This window comes from Rattus norvegicus, chromosome 1 (genome assembly GCF_021556685.1).
Source record: "Rattus norvegicus strain SHRSP/BbbUtx chromosome 1, alternate assembly SHRSP_T2T, whole genome shotgun sequence".
Taxonomy (NCBI): domain Eukaryota; kingdom Metazoa; phylum Chordata; class Mammalia; order Rodentia; family Muridae; genus Rattus; species Rattus norvegicus.
In genome coordinates this window covers 206,749,448-206,770,882 of record NC_141534.1, presented here as the reverse complement: position 1 = coordinate 206,770,882, position 21,435 = coordinate 206,749,448, and the positions used below count along the sequence as shown (strand labels likewise).

The 21,435-nt window shown below is 50.6% G+C and overlaps 1 protein-coding gene across 3 annotated transcripts in view; it reads right to left on the bottom strand.

The window, feature by feature from the left end:
- Jakmip3 (janus kinase and microtubule interacting protein 3) overlaps nt 1-21,435 on the bottom strand; it is a 121,500-nt gene that overhangs the window by 30,111 nt on the left and 69,954 nt on the right. For all 3 annotated transcript variants that reach the window (XM_087577264.1, XM_087577265.1, NM_001163277.1), the window contains 10 exon segments: nt 12,544-12,759; nt 11,127-11,246; nt 9,868-10,014; nt 9,228-9,359; nt 7,697-7,732; nt 6,983-7,042; nt 4,765-4,893; nt 3,414-3,542; nt 2,487-2,570; nt 115-177 (listed from right to left, as the gene is read on the bottom strand). In XM_087577264.1, the coding sequence (XP_087433390.1) occupies nt 115-177; nt 2,487-2,570; nt 3,414-3,542; nt 4,765-4,893; nt 6,983-7,042; nt 7,697-7,732; nt 9,228-9,359; nt 9,868-10,014; nt 11,127-11,246; nt 12,544-12,759 (1,116 nt within the window).

Genomic DNA, 21,435 nt, shown 5'->3' with positions numbered 1-21,435 from the left:
GAAAGGCCTGGAACTGTGCTCAAAGCCTACCACCAGCCCACAACGTCTACCACAGACCCTGCAAGCACAGAGGCGTCTTGCCAGAAACACGCACAGCTGGAGGGTAGGCCGTACCTTTTCTACAAGCTCTTGATTCCGTCGATACAATGCTTGCTTCTCTTCGATCCACTTCATATCCTTGAAAATGGAGTTGAGATGCAGACATGAATAAGCTGCACGAGAACACTGAGGGGCTACCTCCAACAGGACTGGGCGGGACTGAGCTCCAGCCCCTGCTTCTGAAGTGACCGCCCGTGGGCAGTGTGTGGTGAGGGAGACCTTTGTGCAGGGCCTGTTCTAGCTAAGGGTCTTGGGCAGGTACAGCTAGCCCTGCATCGAGAGGACATCTCCATGGCGTACTGTGCCACAGCGTGGGCAGCATTTCAGGCCGGGGTCCTAACCAGGCACTCTATGAAGTGTAAATGTCAACATGTCCAGGCAGTGCTGACTTGTGAGGACTCAGGCAAGAGGGAGTAGGTGGCACACGTAGGGCAGAGTCCTGTTCACTTTACACTTAGGGTGACACCTGGACAGATTGCCGGTTTGTGTTCTGTCGGAGGACATGTGTGGCTGCCTCCTGACACAGCCTCCAGCTCTGACTTGGGAGGAAATCCAGTGAGCCCAGCACGTCCTTCTCACCCTCCACCACCTCTCTTAAGTTTGGACCTGTGCTAGGAAGACAGCCCCATGCCTTAGACACTGGGCTTCACTGAGAAGCTTCTCCCCACAAAGGCCCCTGCAGAGGTATGGTTAGGTCTAGAGATGAGGGACATGGTGATCTATTTTTATGTATTAAAAACTTTTCCCAGATCCACCCCACTTCATCACACATGCAAATCCACGCACACCCTTTCTTTCTCTCTCTCTCTCATTGGAACACAAGCAGGTATCAAAAAAGAAATAATAATAATAATAATAACAATGCAAACCAAAATAGGACAATAAGCAAACGGAAAGAATAGAGTCAAGGAAAAAGAGCACAAGACATAGAAATGTAAAAACACACACATTTGAACACACAGAAATCCTATAAAAACAGCAAACCAGACATCACAACATACAAGTAAAAGACCTGTAAGATTAAAAGGGAAAGGAAAAGGAAAAGGAAAGTGCGTGCAAAGCATTGTAAAACAACAAAAAAACCCCTACAATAACATTGAGTTTGTTTTGTGTTGGCCATCTGCTGCTGGGCCTGAGGCCTGCCCTTAACAGTGGTTTGTGTGCCCAGTGAGTCTGTGTTGGGACAAACTGATTTTTCTTTGCAGGTGGTTATCAGTTGGAGATAGCTCTGAATTAGGGCTTGGGGCTTGGTGTTCTGATCCCTGTTTCCTGGCCACTTTTCTTTTTTCAACACAAACAACAGAACAGCAGTCACCTGGGACATGACCCAGCTGTGCTAACTAGCTCAAGACCACCCCTTGTTCTGTGAAGGCTGTGCATGGTGTGATCTGAACACCATCCATTCATGGTGGCCAGGGAATAGAGGTGAGTGGGTTCTGTGTGTCAAGAGACGACTGGCTCTATGGCATTGAATTCTAGGACAGTGGCCATGGAGTGTCTTCTTGCTTTTCCAATACCTGGTATTGGGGCTGGACAAGGGCCAAGGGAGCATGGCCACAGGGGACAGATCCCTCCATGGGATCGAAGGATCTGGAAGTGGTGTTCTGGTATGAGGAGTGTTAACAAACACTTTGGGCCATTTGATTCCAGGGAAACGATGGGTCCCTAGAAACTCAGGTCAGGGGCTAAGCTAGGAGTAGCTTGGAATTTCCCCTCTGATGTTGTAATGGTTTGTATATGCTCAGCCCAAGGAGTGGCCCTATTAGATGTGATCCTGTTAGAGTATATGTAACCTTGTTGGAGTAGGCATGGCACTGTGGGTGTGGGCTTTAAGACCCTCCTCCTGGCTTCCTGGAAGTCAGTCTTCCACTAGCAGCCTTCAGATAAAGATGTAGAACTCTCGGCTCCTCCTGTACCATGCCTGCCTGCAGGCTGCCATGCTCTTGCCTTGATAATGGACTGAACCTCTGAACCTGTGAGCCAGCCCCAATTACATGTAGTTCCTTATAAGAGTTACCTTGGTCATGGTGTCTGTTCACAGCAGTAAACCCTAACTAAGACAGATATCTATGGTGAAAATACATATGGCCTGAAGTTCTGACCCTGGCTCAGAACAACGGTGGACAGGCCAAGGAGAAGCCCTGTTCCATGCACAGGTAGACTCCTGCTCCATATGCAGTTTACTAGGGAATTCATCCCACATATTAGAAACTGTGAGACGCACTGTACCCGCTTAGCTTTGCCATATGCAGTGAATACTTCCTACATACATATGTGCTTGCCCACGCCATTCTTCTTGAATGGGAAACTTGGGAACCACTGAGGGCCATGCCCCTCCCAGGACTCCCTAGCACAGATAGAAGCTACAAGCAACCAGGGGAACTCACCTGCCCCTGCTCAGCCAGAGCCTTTTCCAGGTCCTCCACCCGTGTCTGTGCTCTCTGTATTTCTGCTTGCAGCTGCTCACGGGTCTGTAGGATAGGAGGAAGAATACATCAAATTTTCTCTAACAGCCCAGACAGACAGACATACTCAAAGATGCAGGCTGCAGAGTACTACGCCTCGGTTCAGCTCATCGAGAAGTAGTTGTGTTGTTTTTCCAAAACCCTAAGTTGACAAATTGCCTGTTTCCCTGCAGAGTGAATAGGAAGACTGTGGCCAACCAGAACCAAGACCTCACAGCTGCCTGATCAGAGGAGCCCCACCTCTCCCCAGCAAGAGGCCTGTCTCCTTACTGCAACAGCCACAGCTCCTAAAGCAGACGTCCCTGGAAAGCTGTGAAAAGGGTCACTTTCCTGTGTCCCTCCCTGAGGCTTGATGCCCTCACTGCTTCCAAATAGCCAGCAGAGAGCCCCCACCCACACTCCCAGTCCTGCTGGTCAGTGTTGCCTGGATGCTGCTGACTGATGGGACATATCCAGAGGAGCAGGCAGGAGCCCCGCAGCTCCTGCTTACAAACCCGTACTTCAGCACTGCCCTTAGCGTAACTGATTTCAGAGTCTGTAAAGCTGGTGTCATCTTAGAAGACTTGGGCCCTGTGTACACCAGCTACAGCCTTTGCTAGAGATAGGGACCCTCATCCACATCTGTGTTTCAACCAGCCAGCCCCATCCCTAGCTTACACCAACCCAGCCTCAGTTTCCATATCACTGGCTTTTAATGGCTTCAGTGCTAATACCTAGGACCCAGTAACTGTGGGGTAAAGGAGCTTAGCTCAAAAGTTTAGGCAAGTGGAGTGCCCTGTAGGGCCTTAGGAACAAATGGGGAGGAGCTGAGTGGGAGCTGGAACGCCGCAGAGTAGAAGTCATTTAGACCTTAACTTCTCGCTCTGCATCCAGGGTCCCTCCAACTTGTTCCTGCAGCAAGGCGTAGGCTCGCTGCAATGCCTGGTACTCCATGGTCAGCTGCCGGAACCTCAGCTCGGTCTCCTCCTTGGCCATACCCTAGAGAAGCACACGGGCACCATGCAGGCACCACATGTGCAAAGAGAGAGAGAGAGACAGCATTAACCTGGGTCCCACACAGTAGCACCCCCAAACAGCCAGGCTCTACTCTGCCCTGTGAGGTACAGTGAATAATCTAAGAAGTGTGCCAGGAGGACTCTGCAGCCCGTGGGGAGGAGTAAGACTTGGGATCCTGAGTGACTAAGAAGGAGGCTTTCCTGGGAGGTAACCCTTGGGTCCTGGGGAGGGGTGAATTAGCCATGATGAAGGCGAGCCTCATTGGTTGGGAGCCAGTGACCAGGGGTTCCGTTGCCACTCCTATCTGCCCTGACACAGAGGGTTCTTTATGAGAGAGGAGGACCTGAGCCAAGGTTGTTTACTTCAGGCTCACACCGGCAGACCCACCCCTGGATGTGTGCTTCTAGATGTGCTGACACATACTGTCATAGCTAGAGAGCAGGTGCAACCGCTCTGATGTCACAGTGGAGTCAGTTTGGACAGTAGGCCATATCTAGGAGTGACCGAATCCATCTTTCCTCCCTGTCTACTAGTTCCCCAAGGCTGATGGTAGTGGAAGTGCTATGATATCTTAGATTTCTAAGCAAGTCCAAAGTCTTTGGGACACACTTCTGCATCTCAGGGAAGGCTATACATAGCCTTGCCACAGGGCCTGGTCAAGGCTGTGAACCACCACTTCCTGTCCATAGGGGCTGGAGCAGTCCCCACAAAGACGAATCTTCATTTCCGTGCCTGGGTGCTGAGGTGGTTGCTGGACGTCACTTGGCCATTGTTCTGGTGGAAAGGGCTAGCTAGACAGGACACTTGACTGTCTTAATATCCTGAGGGCTCCTCTCAATACATTGATGCTCTGATGGGCCCTGAAATGGTGCTGGCCTCTTGCTTGGAGGCTCAGAAATATCTAGGAAGCCTTTGAAGGGACTAGGGAGCCCGCCATACCCCTCATAAGGGTCTCAAACTTGATGGAGAGAAGAAGCAAGACCAGATACTATAGGAAAGGAGTAGCCCTCAGGAGCCACACACCCAAGCAATGTAAGTGGTGTTCGTCATTGTGCAAATGGGAGGACTGCCAGGGTGGCCTAGAAGACCCAAATGGAGCAGGGTTCACATGAGACCTCCACCCTATCTCTTGCCCCATCTGACTGTGCGTCACCAATCCCTAAGGACTGGCTAGTCAAATAACTCTATGGGAGACCCAGATTACCTCTTCTAGGTCATCTTCGGGGGTGCATGGGGTCTGATCCGTCCTGTCAGTTTGATAAGAAATGGAAGATCCATCGGACTCCAGGGAAGCTTCTTCATCATATCCAAAGAAGGTCTCCACGACAACTGGCTTCTGGGCCAAATGCAATGCATTAGTGCAAGCCCAGCTGGGCATGGCTGAAGCCCTAGGCCTCCTTCTGTCTCCTCTTCCTGTTGCCCAGGTGTGCAGTCACAGCTGAGAAGCGGTTCCCCACCACTGGGAAGCTCCAATGTATTCACCCCCTTATCTGTTTTCTGCTGTCCTTCAAGAAGGACTGGGGCCCTTCTCACACAGCCCCATATAGAAGTCTGGGCCTTATAAGCCAGCTTCGTTATCATGGAGGGAGGATGGAGAAGTGGCCCCTGGTCCCTGGATAAGTGGGTTCCTGCCCCTCATGCCTGCTGAACTCACAGAGGGAGGACAATGAGCTCCAGTCTGCTGTGAGTTCACCCTGCAACCACTCTCTGTGACAGATCAGACTAGAAACTGGAGAAGCTGGGTCCTCTGCTGGCAAGTTTGAGAAGCTCTCCCTTCAAAATCCTAAGCTTTGTTCGTCTGGGTTTTGGGAGTGTTACAAAGTCCAGAAGGCCCCCATCTTCTTTCAGCCCCACTCAAGATCTCTCCCTTCCTCAACTGATTCTGCATCACTGATTGGCCCTTGTCACCTTGGTTTCTCTATTGGTCCTTCTTCCAGAACCTTTCAGAGAGGCTTGCACCTGGGATCTAGGAACACCTGGTGCCCCCGAGGACCACTTTTCTAGCCCTTTTCCTCATGTCCTTTCCTGGGTGATACACATCTTCCTCCCACATAGCAGTGCTGCCCACTTTCTTCCTGTAGCTGCCCGCTATCTCACCTTTCTGGTTGAATGACTACCAGACACTTGCTTAACAGAGTCCTGCACATTCAGAACAATTCCCCTAAGCCCCAACCTTTCCCCAACCCCTCTGAGGCAGGCTTTTTCCTGTACCCAAGTCTTCCCCAAACTTTCTCATAGAAATCTTCAGAGAACAGGTAATTTTATCTCAGCCCCTCTGGTTTCTGATTACTGAACTGAAACATACTGGTGGCCTGGTCTGTCACATCACCCTTCTCTGAAGGCCTTCATCCTCGTACAGTCCACCTCCTGCTTGGCTTCGTCCCCTGTTGTCCCACATGCTGGACTGCAAGAGCTTCTGTGCTGAAGCCCCACCAGCTCTTTGTATTCCCACTTTTCACTGGCCAGTTCCCACCACACACTGGTACCTGCTGCCCGGCCCCAGGCTGATCCTGCAGGCCTTTTGACTTTGACCTACCTTCTGACCTGGACCTCATGCCTCTCGAACCCTGAGAATGGGGTGGGGTTGTTTTGGTGGAATAGGTCCCAGGTGTGTCCAGTGCCCTGACTGTTGAGCCCAGCTGGCTGTACACAGCACAGGGGCACACGCTGACCACTGGCCTTAGAAACGCATTAAAGATCAACTGAGGGAAGCAGTCTCAACCGCCTATCTTCGTAAGTGTGAGACCCACCCCTCTACTCCCAAGTTAGAGGCCTAGTTTCTTTCTCACAATTTACTGGAATCAGCAGCATTTCTGACACTGAACCTAACATCACCTTGGGGTTTGAGCTGTAAAGACAGCCGGAGCCTCTGTATAACCTACTGAGTCTATCAGTGCTGTCCGTGGATGAGGAGAGGGATTGGGAAGGAGTTGGGGAGGTGGGGATAGGGGGTTGATGTGATCAAATACATTGTATAAATACATTGTATGAACTTCCCAAAGAAAGAATGAAAATTATAAAAATAAACAGCCACAAACACAACAGAACAAAACCCATGAAACACACATTCAAGGCCACTTGAATTTGATGCTCCCAGCTACACTCCATAACCTGAAGATAAATAGTCCTCTCCTGGATGACAAAATTTAAAAGGATAAACAGAGGATTTGCTTTGTGTCTTATGTGGGTTATTTCATAGTGACCCTTTTTTTTTTTTTTTTTGGTTCTTTTTTTGGAGCTGGGGACCGAACCCAGGGCCTTGCGCTTCCTAGGCAAGCGCTCTACCACTGAGCTAAATCCCCAACCCCCATAGTGACCCTTTTTAATAAAATCCTCTTTCCATGTGCAAAGGAAGAGATTCACTCCTCTTACGTGGTCTTTAGAAGCTTTCATTTTATGCCCGAGCCCTCCACTTCTTTTACCTTGGGGAGCTTCGCCATTTTCTTTCTTTGTTTCCGATACCTCAACAGCTTATCACGCTCCTGCAAAAGCCATGTGAGAGGTCTGTTTAAGCAGCTGAGCAGGTGTCTGGCAAGCGCATAGGTTTAGGCTTGCACCACGCCGTGAAGACGGTGGGCTGGGGCATGATGGCTTTTAAAGGAGATCATGCACACTAGCGATCATTTGTCAGCCTGAGGTCAGCAAACCCCAGGTGGGTGAGCTCTGGACTTGGGGTAAACTGTACATTCAAGGAGGATGGGTGGTCCAGGCCCCTTCTGCTCCATGAGAAGTGTTCTTGCTGATGGAGAGGTAGTTCCCAAGACACTGCCTGCTTCACTATTGGGAAGCTGTTCTGTGCCTTTGTGTTTTCTCTGTCACGAGCGAGGGTGAAGCAGCTATGGCCATGTAGCCTGCTCCTGCCATTTGAGAGAAACTGATCGGGGTGGCAAAGGTGGCCTCTTGGTTCTGGCCTTTCAGGAGTAAACAGAAAAACCACTGGAGCTGGTGTTGTGTTGCCTAGAGCAGTTGTTCCAGTGTGATCCAGGCACCACTGCAAGATTGGCTAAGGAGTACTGTGAGAAGTCCCATGCAAGACTGCTACAGCTGCTGCTGTCTAGACTATAAGGGGCACAGAGTGGGTCTACACGGGGCAAGGGAAGCATGCAGCAAGCAAGGTGGTGCCAGTCAGTGCTTACCAACACACTCTTCACATAGCCTGCTGTCTCCAGGGTCTAGGGGGAGAAAACACCACGTCACACCGTGGACAGTGCAGAGGCCAGAGAGAATGGCCACCAGAATCTCAGAACTCTAACCTCAGAGTAATGTGGTTGGTAGAGGCCTAAGGGCCATGCACTCACTCCCCAGAGGGAGGTTTGGGCCCTAAAACTCCTTCCTCTTTACTGGGAGGGAACTCCCTCAACCTTCTAGAGTACCAGGGGTCTTTTTTACAGTGGGTGGCCCGTTACTCCCTCAGAGCAGCAGAAAGAGGCCTTTCAGAAACTGCCATCAATCCGGAATTCTACCTTTTCCCATTTCTCTTATCAGACATCATTGTTGAGATTGAATGACAAAAGGATTTAGGTCCCCAGCAGGGACAGTGAGGGCCACTTGTGTGAGACCACCATAGTCTGGGGAGTTGGGAGAGGGTTTCCTGTGTAGTTTAATGGGGGGCGGCAGGTTCGGTCACTACAAGGCAGGCCAGAGACAGAGTCTATGCCACTGTCTGCTGCTGCTTTCCAAAGGACACGGAGTGACTAGAGGCACCTCTTTTTGAAACAGCCGTGTCATGAACTCAACCAGGATTCCAACAGGAAGAAGATGCTCCAAGACAGGATTTTATGAAGCACTGGCTACCAACCCGTGCTGGGATGTGGGGGCTGACACAGGGACAGAGAAATGGAAACGCCGATGTGGTAGTTTCCACAAAATGTGTCCAGGTCTCTATCCATCAAACCTGTGAATGGAACCTGCTTTCAAAATAGGGTTCTGAAAGGTATATCTAAGTGAAAATGCTGTAATGAGACTGACTGTTCTAGATTGGGATGGACCAAGCCCAGCAGCAATGTTCCCTACAAGAACCAGAAGTTCCAACAGAAAAGAAGGAAGCCACGGTGGTATTGAGAGGAGAGATAGGCCCACAGCAGGGAACACTGGAGTCTGCAAGGACGGACCAGGGGAAGGTTCTACCAGAGTATGTGGATGGAGTGCAGCCACCCACTCTTTGATTTTGGACTTGTGTCCTTGGCCTCCACAACTTCGAGAACATAGATATCGTGTTCTTAAGATAGCTGGCTATGGTGGCTTGTCACCAACATGGGCAATGCTTGCTGGCTTTGGGCTCTGTGTTCATAGTGTCAGGAGACTCAGGGTCAGAGAGCCGTTTAGAGAAGTCATTTTAAGTAGTGACTGTGGTGGGGCAGCTGAGGAGACCCCCACAAATGCATCCCTGCTCTCCCATGCCTCATTTCTACCGTAGAGAGCTGAGGCAGGGAGCACAGCAGCAGAGAGTAAAAGGGGTGTAGCAGATTGGGGTGTGTGGCAACAGATGGCATGTGATGGCTAGGGGTGGGGCGCAGAGGGCATGGAGGCAGAGGACCTGTAGTGAGCAGGGGTACTGCTGTAGAGGGACACAGGCTGCCAGCGGAGGGCAGCTCCAGTTGGTGCACAGGAGAGCAGAGGGCATGGCTCCAGAGGGCACAGGGCAGCAGGGAAGTGTAGTACACTCACCTTAGAAAGCTCATCAATGAGGTTCTGCTGCTCCACAATCTGGAGCTTTAGGAAGTCAATCTCTCTCTCATCTTGACTTTGATCAAGGTCATTTAAGGAGCTGGGTCTCCGGATGATCCCTGCTCTCTGCCTCTGAAACACCAAGCAAGGTGGGTATAGTGACTGACCTGGATGGTAAGAACTGGGACCTCCCTGAATGACAGTTCAGGTTTCCTTGGTGTGGGCAAGGACTGTTCAGCTTGGGCTTGCTGCAGACCACAGGGGAAACCAAGGCCTATATCTGGATTATACATTAGCCCCAGACAGATTCCCAGATAGTCCAGACAAACGACCTGTCTCACTTACCTCATGGGCTCTAGGACTTTCAGGGCAAGAAGGAACAGGTGGACATCACTAACCACTCTGCCATCTGGCTTAGTGGCAGAGGCAAGAGTTTACCGTGACCCCTGGCTTGGTGCTTCACACCAGGTCTGAAAGTCCTGTCCTTCTATACTCAGGGCCTCTTGCTACCTTGTACATAGGACTTTCTGGGCTATCAGCTTGTTTGCCCGAGCCTCTGGCATTGGAGGAATACAGCGGAGATGAGATGCTGCCTAGCTCTGCGCAGGAGGCTGTTTCTGCAGACCTAGCAGGTGCTTACCATTTCTATGTTCTCCTGAGTGACAAATTTCAACTTGCTCTCTATGCGCCGCAGGGTGTGAGACAAGTCTTCATTTTTCCGAGTAAGGCGCTTGTTCTTATCCAGCAACGGCTTGTACTGGCTTTCAGCTTCTCTCAGCCGCTTTAGCTGAAACAATATTTACCCCATAATGTGAGCTTTTAAGTGACAGGATGGACAGGTCTTTATACAAAGACAGCATACTGACCGGTCAGAGCTCTGTGTCTGGGAGGTGGCTAGGCCGAGGACTCCAATATGCAGGTGCTCAAGTTCCTTGTGTAAAGGGGCATGGTATTTGCATGGAACCTACCACACTCCTGCTGTGCTATACATTGTAGAGCTGTTTATAATAATCTGCTCACAATGTAAGTATAGTTAGTCGATGGAAGATATTGTTTAGGAAACAAAATCACAGAGAGAGAGAGAGAGAGAGAGAGAGAGAGAGAGAGACAGAGACAGAGACACAGAGAGAGACAGAGAGACAGAGACAGAGACACAGAGAGAGACAGAGACACAGAGACAGAGACACAGAGAGAGACAGAGACACAGAGAGAGACAGAGACACACAGAGAGACAGAGACACACAGAGAGACAGAGACACACAGAGAGACAGAGACACACAGAGAGACAGAGACACACAGAGAGACAGAGACAGAGAGACAGAGAGGTGGCTTATTATGGTGCAGGATGGATGCACTTCTCAAAAAGTTACTTTTGATCCATGGCTGGATTCCTGATCGCATACAAAACCTATAGGTGTGGAACCTGTCAGTACATAACTGTAGATGCAGAATACGTAGATCTGTGGCTACAGAATCTGAAGGTGCAGGATCTGTAGGTGTGAGGTCCACAGAGTCAGAGCCTGTAGGTGTAGAACTTGTAGGAAAGTTTGGCTCAAGCTGCAGGTGGAGTTCCTAGCAGGTAACTCTGCCCACGTGACACCTAGGTGAGCCAGAGGGATCTCAGGAGATGTAACTCAGCTCATCTGCAGATGGACAGAAAGGTGAAGGCCGGCAGGGTGGGACCAATGCTCTGCTTACTAGGAAGTAAGTGCGGTGCGCCATGGCTCACATCTGTTTGTTAGTAAAGCGTATTATGTATGACAAGAAGCCTTGAGGGAAGGCTTACCTTGACACTACCACTCCTCATTTTCATAAGGAATTCTGATATGAACACCCTCACCTCTCCCCAGGCTGCAGTCCTAGCCTATGGAATACAAAGCCCCCTTAGCAGTCACTTACCAGCTCATTCCTCTCTTCAGACAGCAAGGCGTTGCGGTCTTCCAGCTTACGGATGATGGCACTTAACTCCGCGATTTTAAGTTGGAAGCGCCTGGCGTCCTTTTCGTCCAACTGCTGTTCCTAAAACAAAAATCAACTGCAAATAACTGCTCCTAGATTCGAGGCTGTGCAAACCCCAACCCAACCGGAGACCAACACACTTCTGCCTTGTGATTGCCTTTGCTTCCCAATGGCTGCTGGCGGGGTCCTCCTGGCAGAGGGGCCTGGCCTGGACCTCATGCACTTCACACAGCAAGATGGGAAAGCAAAGATGTCCGCAATATGCAAATGTGGCGGGTGAGGGTGTGCAAGTGTGGGAGCCCGAGAGTGGGTGAGGACCAGCCACATGCTTCCCTCTCGGCTACTGCCCAGCTGTGCCTTCCAGACGGGCCTGCACTGCCAAGCAGCAAGTCGCTCTCAAAGGACAAGCACAGGAAGAGACATCCCTTATAGACTTCCTAAAGCTGCTCCCTCAAATTGAGTTTCTAAAACTCACTTTTGGAACCATGGGAATGTTAAAAAAAATTAATGAAAACTTTCCAATGCATATTTGGCGTCTGGAGTTAGCGCAGTGGTCTGTCCAGAACAAGGGGGTTGGTTCGAACTCAGTTTGGCCATTAGTAACAAGCTCATAAATGATATTCTCCAAAGTCAATGGTCCAAGGCTGGATCAGCTCGAACTTTTGTCCCTGAATCATAGAAAAAGATGTCCAGGAAGTTACCGGACATGGGTCAAATTCCTCATTCAACAGGTGCAGGAGAGGCTGGGGACCAAAGACTTAGAGGGGTAACACTGAGGGTCTCCCAGGGTACTGCAGACCACCACAGAGACTCTGAATGAGGAGCGGTGATGAGACGCATGTGCTCACAGCTGTGCAGCCACTGGCTACCCCCACAAGGTCGCTAGCAGCCTGAGAAGGAGCAGAAAGTGTCATGGTCATAGGAAAAGCAGGTGGGCAGTGACTGATGCTAGTGCTAGCAACGGCCATAAGAGGGGCCGAGCCAGAGACATGGATGAAGGAGAGCTGGAGCCCGTGCACAGGAGGATGGAAGGGAAGGGAAGCAGCTCATGCTTGGACTGGGTCCTCCCCACCAACCGAGGGCAGGGTATGACTGGCAAGTGACCTTTAGCATCATGGAACCAGGAAGCAACAAGATCATTGCTTCTGCCGGGCAGATAATGAAGGAGAACAGTGTATCAGCCCTTCTGCCCAGAGCCAAGTAAACAGGGGCTGGCTGTACAGAGTCTGGGACAGGAGGGGCTGGCTGGATATAGGTTCTGGACTACCCATGGAACTGCTGCGTGGGGTCATAGAGCTACTTGGCTCTATGTTTCAGGGACTCGCCTCTGGCTGAGACGAGACCTGGGGGTGCTTACAGGGCTTCCTGAGTGGTCTGAGGCGTCTCCTGCACCGCTTGCATAAGGAAGTTCCCGTCTGGGGCTGCCTGGGTGCCGCTCAGCCTCTTTGGCCTGGGAAAGCTGCTCATCTAGAGCCTCTTTCTGGAGCTGCAGTCTCTGGGCATGCCCGGCTTGAACCCCTAACTCTCTTTCCAGCACGAAGACTGCTCTGTCTTTAAATCTTATCTCCTCCATCTACAAGGAGAACAGAACACAATCACACGCACAGGCAGGGTACAAGATCTGCAGTTACCATAGAAACAGGCAGAGGGGCATTAGGGGATAAAATCCCTGTGATGGTAGCCGCACCAGCCAGCATCTTGGACTCTGGGACCAGAAGCAAAAGCAGACATTCTGGATGAGAGCTGGGTATCCATGCTGCACAAAACCCAGCCTTAGGCCACCCAAATCCAACTGGCTCACCCTGGGCTGGTTCCAATGATAGGTCCCTTCTAGAGGCCTCAGGTAATGTGTGTTCTCTGCACTGCCAGCCAGGGTGGCCCAGCAAAAAACCCCCACCCCTTGCTGTACACACTGTCCATGGTATTGGGCATCACTGGGCAGGGTTGAAAGACCTGCAGATCGTGCTTCCTGCAGTACAATGGGCAAAGCAGAGAATCATCCTGACCTATCCACACCTGCCGCTAAGGGTACAGTGGACGAGATTCTTTTTTAGAATAAGTAGGAGGTAGACTTGGCTCTAAAGTACAGCCAAAAGCTGAACACAGCACAGCCATGCATGTCTAGGCCACACATGCTTCCTGTGCATCTTGCTGCAGGGTGAGGCTTTCAGGGTAGGGTAGGGGCTGCTGGACAAGCAGAAGGCAACATCCACCATATCTAGCCTGCCACAGTCCCTGGACGTTGTTGGGCTAGTGTTGGCCCTCTCACCTTCCCTAAAGGGCAGTGTGATTTGTGCGTGTCCTAATTATGGCAGCAAGAAGCCCTTTTAGACACGGATACTATCTGTATCCTGGGTCTTTTACTGGAGCTGCCCAAGTAGGTGTGAGCTCTCCATGAGGCTGACCCTACACGGGGAGGGAGGGACCTGGGTGTTGTAAGTATTATAACTAGCACTGTTTGTAACAGGACATCATTGAAGGGAACAGCTCAATTCAAAAACAGATTTTCAAGAAGCAGTCTTTGCTCGTTGTCTAAAGTTTAAAACTTCTAATAAGCCAGCCATTCGTTGAAGTTAGCTGGAAACTCAGACAGATATCTAATTAACCCAGACCTCAAATCCCAGGCAAGCCATGGGCAGACCAAGATAAAAGAAACCCTTTCTGGCTCAATTCCTGTTCAGTGGTGCACGCCGTGGTGCTGAAAGGACAGTGTGCTCGATCAGGGAAGCAGAACGGCTGGGCTGGTAAAAATAAGACCATATGAAAGCAGCTAGGTTCTGAGGCTAGGTTCTCATTCGGTCATTCATCGATATTCACCTCTGGAAAGCTAGACAGGAGAGCCTCTGTGCAAGCATGAGACAGCATGAGACACCGCCTGAGTGGCTGGCTGCCTGAGCATCTGGTGTGAGTGAAGGCTGCCCTGTCTTTGAGGTCATTAGGCCCCAGATACCCATGTAGGGATTGGTGATGGGGTCTTCCAAGTCCAAGACCATGGGTTTTCTCACTCAGCTGAACCTGGGCTTCTGTCTCCTAATCATGCTGGGCTAGACCAGCAGGCCTTTGTGGGAGGAGAGCATATATCTGAAGTATGCCAGACCCAGCCCAGATGGGATGTTCTACCTAGTTGGATGGCCCCTCATAGCAGGCACTACTGTATGTACTGAACCACAGAGAGTGAGGTGGCCCAGGACACCATAGCACACAGCCCAGGGTTCCTGTGCACATGTATACTGGTGCCCACAGACATCACTCCCTTTCTGTGAGTGAGTACTAACCATGTGCCTTGTGTCACTGCAGGGTGAAGACTGGAGCTCCTAGGCCAAGACTGCCCCTCCCTCCTCTCCCACCATTTAGCTTTCCAGTCCAGAGGGCAGGCTGCCTTTATTTACGTTCACATCTGGTAAGCAACATTCCTGTGAGTCTGGGCTGAGAGGTTTCAGTGCATCTTCCCTACCATTGAACCTAGGGAGTCCCACTGACTATGTCATCTACGCCACTGTCTCTCCTAGATGTTGGTGGCAGTTTCCAGATACCACGTGCCACCACATGGCCTCTCTGGTACCCATCTGCCCTGCAGCAGAATCAGTGTGGACACATGAAACCATGTGTCCTGGCTCCTGTGTTGGGAATACCCTTCCCAGATTGAGATTTGAACTGTGCTGGAGCCTGCTTGCTGGTTACCACACAGATTCCTCCTGCTTTTTGTCACTCTCTTGCCCCTGCCCCTAATTCTCAGTTATCTACATTGTCTGGGAACCACAGAGAGGTTCCTGGGAACTGTCTTCAGGAAGGGGTGTTTGGGGTGTGCTCTACAAAAGCAGATATCACATGGCCCACAGAACAAAGCAGTATGGTGTCTGATGACAGCACAAGAGTGTTTGTGTGACCTCAGGGTAGGTAAAGGATTTTTAAACAGGACACAAACTGCACATTAAAAGAAATGACGGGGGAAAAAAAAGAAGAACTGACAGGTTGCATCTCCTTTATGGTAGGAGCAAAGCTCATCCAGAAATGCTGCTGGTGTATCTGGAGCAGCCACACTGAAGAGACCAGTGTGCTAGCCAGAACACGGAGAGGAGTTCTCGAAATCAGGAAAAAGACTTTCTCCAGTTTAAAGAGCCAACATGTGTGAACAGGAGCTTTATGAAAGGTAGTGTATCCATGGCTACAAGGATAGGGAGACTGTTCTCTCTACATGATCCCACTGCAGTGCTGGCTGTGACCTCAATGTAGCCAAAATGGGGTCCTGCTCTCTAGAGGGAGGGTAGAAAGTGGGTTCACCCACCTTGGTCAACTGAGTGCTCTGATTGGTACTGGGTTTCCTATGGCCCATCACTCCCTTTGGCCACACAGATGGCAGGAGAAGCCAGTACATGACACCACTCAAGGACATGATGGGGATATTTGCAACAAACCCAAGACAACTTGAACTCCTTCTGCAAAAAAATGGACAACACAGTGCCAGATCTCCAGGGAGCTGGTGTGGTTCCCAGGAAGCTGAGACCAGCAAGAGTATGTGGGAAGGCGTCTCTGGGAAGTGTTTGCAGGTGCTTGGTCACTTAAGTAAATGGTGGCTACACTCAGACCCAAGCTGCAGTCAACTGCACCGTCCTCTGGATTTGTGGCCTTCCTGCATAACAGTTATCTCTCAGTTTAAACAAGATGGATGGAAAGAACAAGGACACATGACAAGCCTTCAACCCCAGCTATGCCTGGATCTAGTCTATCTGTGGACTGAGGCTTTTAAGGGCTCTTAGTTTGCCTAAGCATGCTCCAAAAAGGCACCTTCAGAGGACATCTGTGGCCCCTGGGATCATATCTTGCCTTGCTGGGAATGTGTTTCCCAGAAGTTAGACAAATCAGCTGTGAGGTTGGAAACTGAGCTGTGGTGGCTTAAGTTGGAATTCATGGACTTTTGGCAAAACCCCAAAGCATTGTCAGAGAGCAGGGACTTGGGAAAGCTGCTGTTGCCGTTGGTGGCATTGTTTTGTTTTATATTATGTGTGTTTGGCCTGCATGTGTGCCTGAGCACAGATCCTTCTGGAAGTGGTATGTTAGGGATGGCTGGGAACCATCATGTGGGTGTTGGGAATTGATCCCAGGGCCTCTGCAAGAGCACCCAGTGCTCTTAACCACTAAGCCATCTTTCCAGACAGTGGCACTGTTTTCTTTTCTTTTCTTTTTTTTTTTTTTTTGGTTCTTTTTTTCGGAGCTGGGGACCGAACCCAGGGCCTTGTGCTTCCTAGGTAAGCGCTCTACCACTGAGCTAAATCCCCAGCCCCTGGCACTGTTTTCTAAGAGAACTAGTGACTCCGTCTTTCTCCATCTGAGGAGAGTGCCTCAATGCCTGAGACCCATGTCCTTGCTGAAACAAAATCATGGAAATTCAAGGCTAGGCAGAGCTCTCCACCAGGCACCGGGTGCTTTGGGGATTGGTCTCAATTTTACAGCTTTCTTTATAGGGTTTTCATTAGAGCTGCATATTAGCACAGCACATTAGCTAACAGCTCTGATGGCTGGGCAGAAGGAGCTAAAACTGTAAACCACAGACTTTTATGAGGGAGAGGAAATTGCTTTTTGTCTGTAATTCCTCTATTTTATAGAGTTTTTAATAACAGCCTGAGGTTGTATTTTAGAAAATGCACTCCGTGTGCAACTGCTCCGTGCTTGTTCAGCAGAGCTCTCCCAGACTCAATGGCAACCAGCACAAACACTCCAGTGCTTATTAGCAGAGCCCTGCCCTCAGGGCTGGCTACTCTGAGAAAGGCAGGGGTGGGGAGGTAATAGTTGCCCCTGTCATCCCTATCTGAGACCACAGTGAACCTATGAAGAATGTTCCAGAAACTTTGAGCATGAGATTCCCCACTCGTCCCACTTCACTATGACATTACTGAAAATTTGACCCACAAAAGCCACCAGGGATCCACCTGCCCAGAGAGGCTGAGTAGGATGTACGCAGAAGCAGCCAAGAGAGCTGTACAGGACCCACCTATTACCAGAGAGGATCTGACTTGAACCCCCACACAGGCCAGGAGTGGACAGACAGCCGTGACTCCTCCCTCCCCACACGGTGACAAAGTGAGGAGACGGGAATGTGGGGTGGTAGTCATCCCTCCTTACTTTAGAACCCGTATAGGAGTCTCAAAGCCCTTGCTGTCCCAAGCCCTGCCCCGCTCAGGACAGATGTGCTTCAGGTGTTCACTGGTGGCATCTTGGCCATGATTCCTTTTCTGACTTCTTTCTACCAGCCTCTCTCTGAGGTTCCTGAGTTCTACCAGGCCACATCCTAGTCCACCACCATTTAGGACTCTGGCTCTGCTGGCTGGTATGGCTCAGCCTGGCCCCAGACCAGAATCTAACTATCAGCTGTGCACCTCCTATATGCACCATGTGAACAGACTTGAATTACAGTCAAACAATGCCACTGGCCAGGGCAGAGAGAGAACTTCAGATTACAGGGTCTGTTTTGGGGACTCTGAGATGAACCCAGAGACTTCTCAATTCCCTTCTCCAGCGCAGCTCTCCCAGAACATCTGAGCAGAGGATCCTGGTCCACGTGTTCTATCCCCAGGGCCTGGACTTCAGCAGGATTCCCAGGCATCCCACATCGGTCTGTAAGGAGTTCCCAAGGTTCATGGATCTTTTACTACCATCACTGCTGACCTGGAGTTCTTGGCCTTTATCCATACCACACTGGTCTAAGGCTCCATGCCAGCCAGTGTGCCTGGTGAAGAAATGACAGTTTCTGCCAAGCGGTGTAAAGGACATAGACTGAGAAATGTTTCCAAGTGTAACTGCAGCCAAGCTTTCTCCATGGGAAAGGTCCTGAGAATCCCAGATTATCTTGCCTTGCTTGGGAATGAGTTTAGGAGGGAGCATTCTCTGCCCTGCTGGGCCCAGGGAGGCCATTGCCTCATCTCTAGGTCAAAGGCCCAGCAAACCTCTGTACACCCAGACAGACTGGTCCTGCCCTGGGACCCAGTGACTCTGCCATTTCTCTGATCTAGAACCCTCTCAGTCCTGTCCCCAGTCCCCGGGTTAGACTGCCTGTGAGCAACTCCCCTCCCCACTCTTTGGTCTGCCCTGCTTTAGCTTCTGCTCCAGAAAGCTTCTATCTCTGGCATCCTCAGAAATGCCTTAGGCTCTTTGCCCCTGCCAAGCTCTTGCCCTCTCTCCCCAGTGCTACAGGCCTCTGCCCTGCTATCGAGACCTTCCCAGTTCACAGCGACTTGTTTTTAAGCCTGACACTCGCCTCAGATACATCTGTACCATGGAGTCTATAGAGTCAGGCTGAATTCACAGTTGGGTTTCAGACAGCTGAGTGTTCTCTTTCGGACTACAGACCAAGTGGGATGATAGAGGCAGTCCTGAGGCCTTCTTCAATAAGGAGATCCCCACTGGGCAGTGCCACAAGAAGACATGGTCCTGCACCCAGAGCCTTGAGCCTAGCTTCTGGACTCAAGTTAACAGTAGTTTGGCCTAGGGTGACACTGACTTGCTCTAGCAACTCCTTGGCACAGGGTCCAGCCCGTTCTTTGGGTTTTTAATTATGTCATCTGCACAACACAATTTATCCAGGGCTGGTCTCTGGAAGCAAGCTGGGGGTGGATTCAGGAGTAGGGAAGAGGTGAGCTGCACCTCTAATGGCTATGGGTGGGCAGTTGAGGTCAAGGGCCAGAAGAAGGTTCCTGTCCAGCATGAACATATGAACAGTCTCCAAGAGTGACACCTGGTGGCAGTGTTTAGCAATGCAGCAGATAGAAAGGGAGCCTCAGGCCTTCAGTATTGGATGGGATCCAATGTGAAGAAACCGCTCTTGAACTGTTGAGCCTGGTCTCAAGAGGGAAGTACCTGCCCGTCAATAAGGTGTGCATGTCTTCAATGACAGGTAACCCGGACGGATTATGGATTCTATAGGGGAACCCTGAGAGACTTTGAAACGGGCAAAAACACTTCTTAATTGTCTTTTTTTTTTTTTTTTGAATTCCAGGGCCTGTGTGGTCTCGTAGAGAAGGACATCTTGTATGTATCTTGGATATTTCATGGCTCTGTGAAGAGAATGGTTGTCTTGGCGAATACTGCTGGCATTCCCTGTGTCTGACGTGCAGTCGAGAGCCATCTCTGTGGCTGTGTAGGATCTTACCTCTCTCCTCCTGAGTTTAGTGTGCTCTGGGGATAAAACTAAACCCAGGACTTAGAGCACGTGAAGCAAGGCTCCAGCGCCAAGTCCACCTTCAGCTCTATTTTTGTGTATTTATTAGGATACTTTACATACAAAGTCGTTTTTACCTACAATCAATGAAAGGTTTAGTTCTTCCTTTCCTTCCTGATGCCTTTGGTTTCTCTTTCTCCAACTAAAGAGACTGGAATTCTTCTTTGGAAAGAAAAGAAGAAAATGGCTCACCTCGACTCAGGTAATTTTTGAAAGTTCACTTTGGATCTGCAGGTATCAGACGTTGTGCACGTGTGCATGTGCTCGACACACACACACACACAGACACACACACACACACAGACAGACAGACAGACAGACACACACACACACACACACACACACACACACACACACACACACACACGCCGTGTGTGGGCTGTCAGGGAGAGCCTAAGAGAATTGCTCAACAGTAAAGACAGGAGTGGAAGGAAGGTCTGCGCTCCCACAGACCATGAAGAAGCGGAACCTTTGAATGTAGAATGTTCTCAGAGAAGAGCTGCGATAAGGGAGGGAGCCAAAGGGTTTACTTCAGAGGGTGGGTTTCTTTGACAGAATGACAAAAACGAACAGGGAAGTTGAGGGCGTTTCCTAGAAAATCTAAGGTTGGGAGGAAATTAATAAATTCAGTGTGAATGGAAAGGGCCAACTTCTGATGAGCAGATCTGGGAAGGAAGATGAGACATGGAAGGGGGATTTGGACACTCACAGCAGGTTTCCCCTGCTGGAGGACAATTAGAGAGAGCTCCTGCCGGCCTGTGGGAGAGGAGGAAGTGTCTGTGTTATCCACACAGCGCAGTGACATTTCAGAGGTGTCCTGAGCTCTAGGAGAAGGTAGGGCTGGTGGGGAACAGGGTGGAGGAGAGAGAAAGGTACTCGAACGGTGAAGAAAGGTCCAGAATTACTGGGCCATGTCCTGTTTAGCTGGGTAAAGAGACAGGAGGAGATACGGTGCGTAAAGGATGTACCTCAAAGGCAAATGGCTGAAACTCCATTTTTGACATGTCCAGAGGTTTCCGGTTCTGCTGGGCGTCGCGTGTGTGGTGCATTAATGACACCGACGCTTAGAAAACTAAGCAAACAAAACAACTCAAAAGGATACATGCAGGTGTGTGAGCTACGTGATCCAATCGGGATGGAGCCTGCGTGACTGTGTGGAGCACAGGCGTGTAACTCTCAGCAGCAGGGATGGAACCGTACCCTCCCCTTACCCAAGACAGAGCTGTACACCGGGTGCTTGCTCTGCCCCTTGACCCCCCCCAACCCCCCATCAGACTCTGTAACCCAAAAGATGGAGGGCTGGGAATGTGGCTCAGTAGTATGCTTGCCTAGCATGTATGAAGGGGGGACACATTCCTACCCTACAGGGGGCACCCTGACTTCTGCAATGTTCCCACCGGATCCCCATGTTGGCCTCTGGTCTGTGTCAGTGGGGGGTGAGTGGTTTGGACATGTGCTCCCCGCTCTCTGTTAGTAGGGAGTTGACAGTAACTGGCTGGGTCCTGCCCCTGATGCTCTCCTGGGCTGCAATGCTGCCCTTTCTTTTGGGTCTGGAGCCCCAGTGGTCAGAGCTAGTGATTACCTATCACACCTAGGACCCTTCTCCTCAGCTTCCTCCAACTTTCCTCAGGGGCTTCTCAGAGGATGTTTCCTGCTGAGATGTACCCAGTCCACTATGGTGAAGCAGTCTAGGAGCAAGAAAGGTACAGCACTTTGAGAGGGAGGCATTTCGTGCAGGAGAGAGAAGACCACGTAAACTGAGGTGAAGACACAGGCCAAGCATGCTGGGACATTCCGGGATAAAGTTCAGGGATACCAGCTGGCAGAGTCACAGGGGTTTGTTTGCCTCTGGGGACCCAAAACAGAGTGGGAAGGGGTCATGGAGCACAGTTGTTTTCAGTTACAAGCCTTGGGGGGAAGTAAGGTTGCCTTCCTCTGCTGCTTACTCTAAGTAAGACAAAAGAAAGGACCAATGGAGCAGCCTGACGGTGGCTTCCTCACTTTCCCAGAGCCACACAGTGTTACATTACAGCCCGT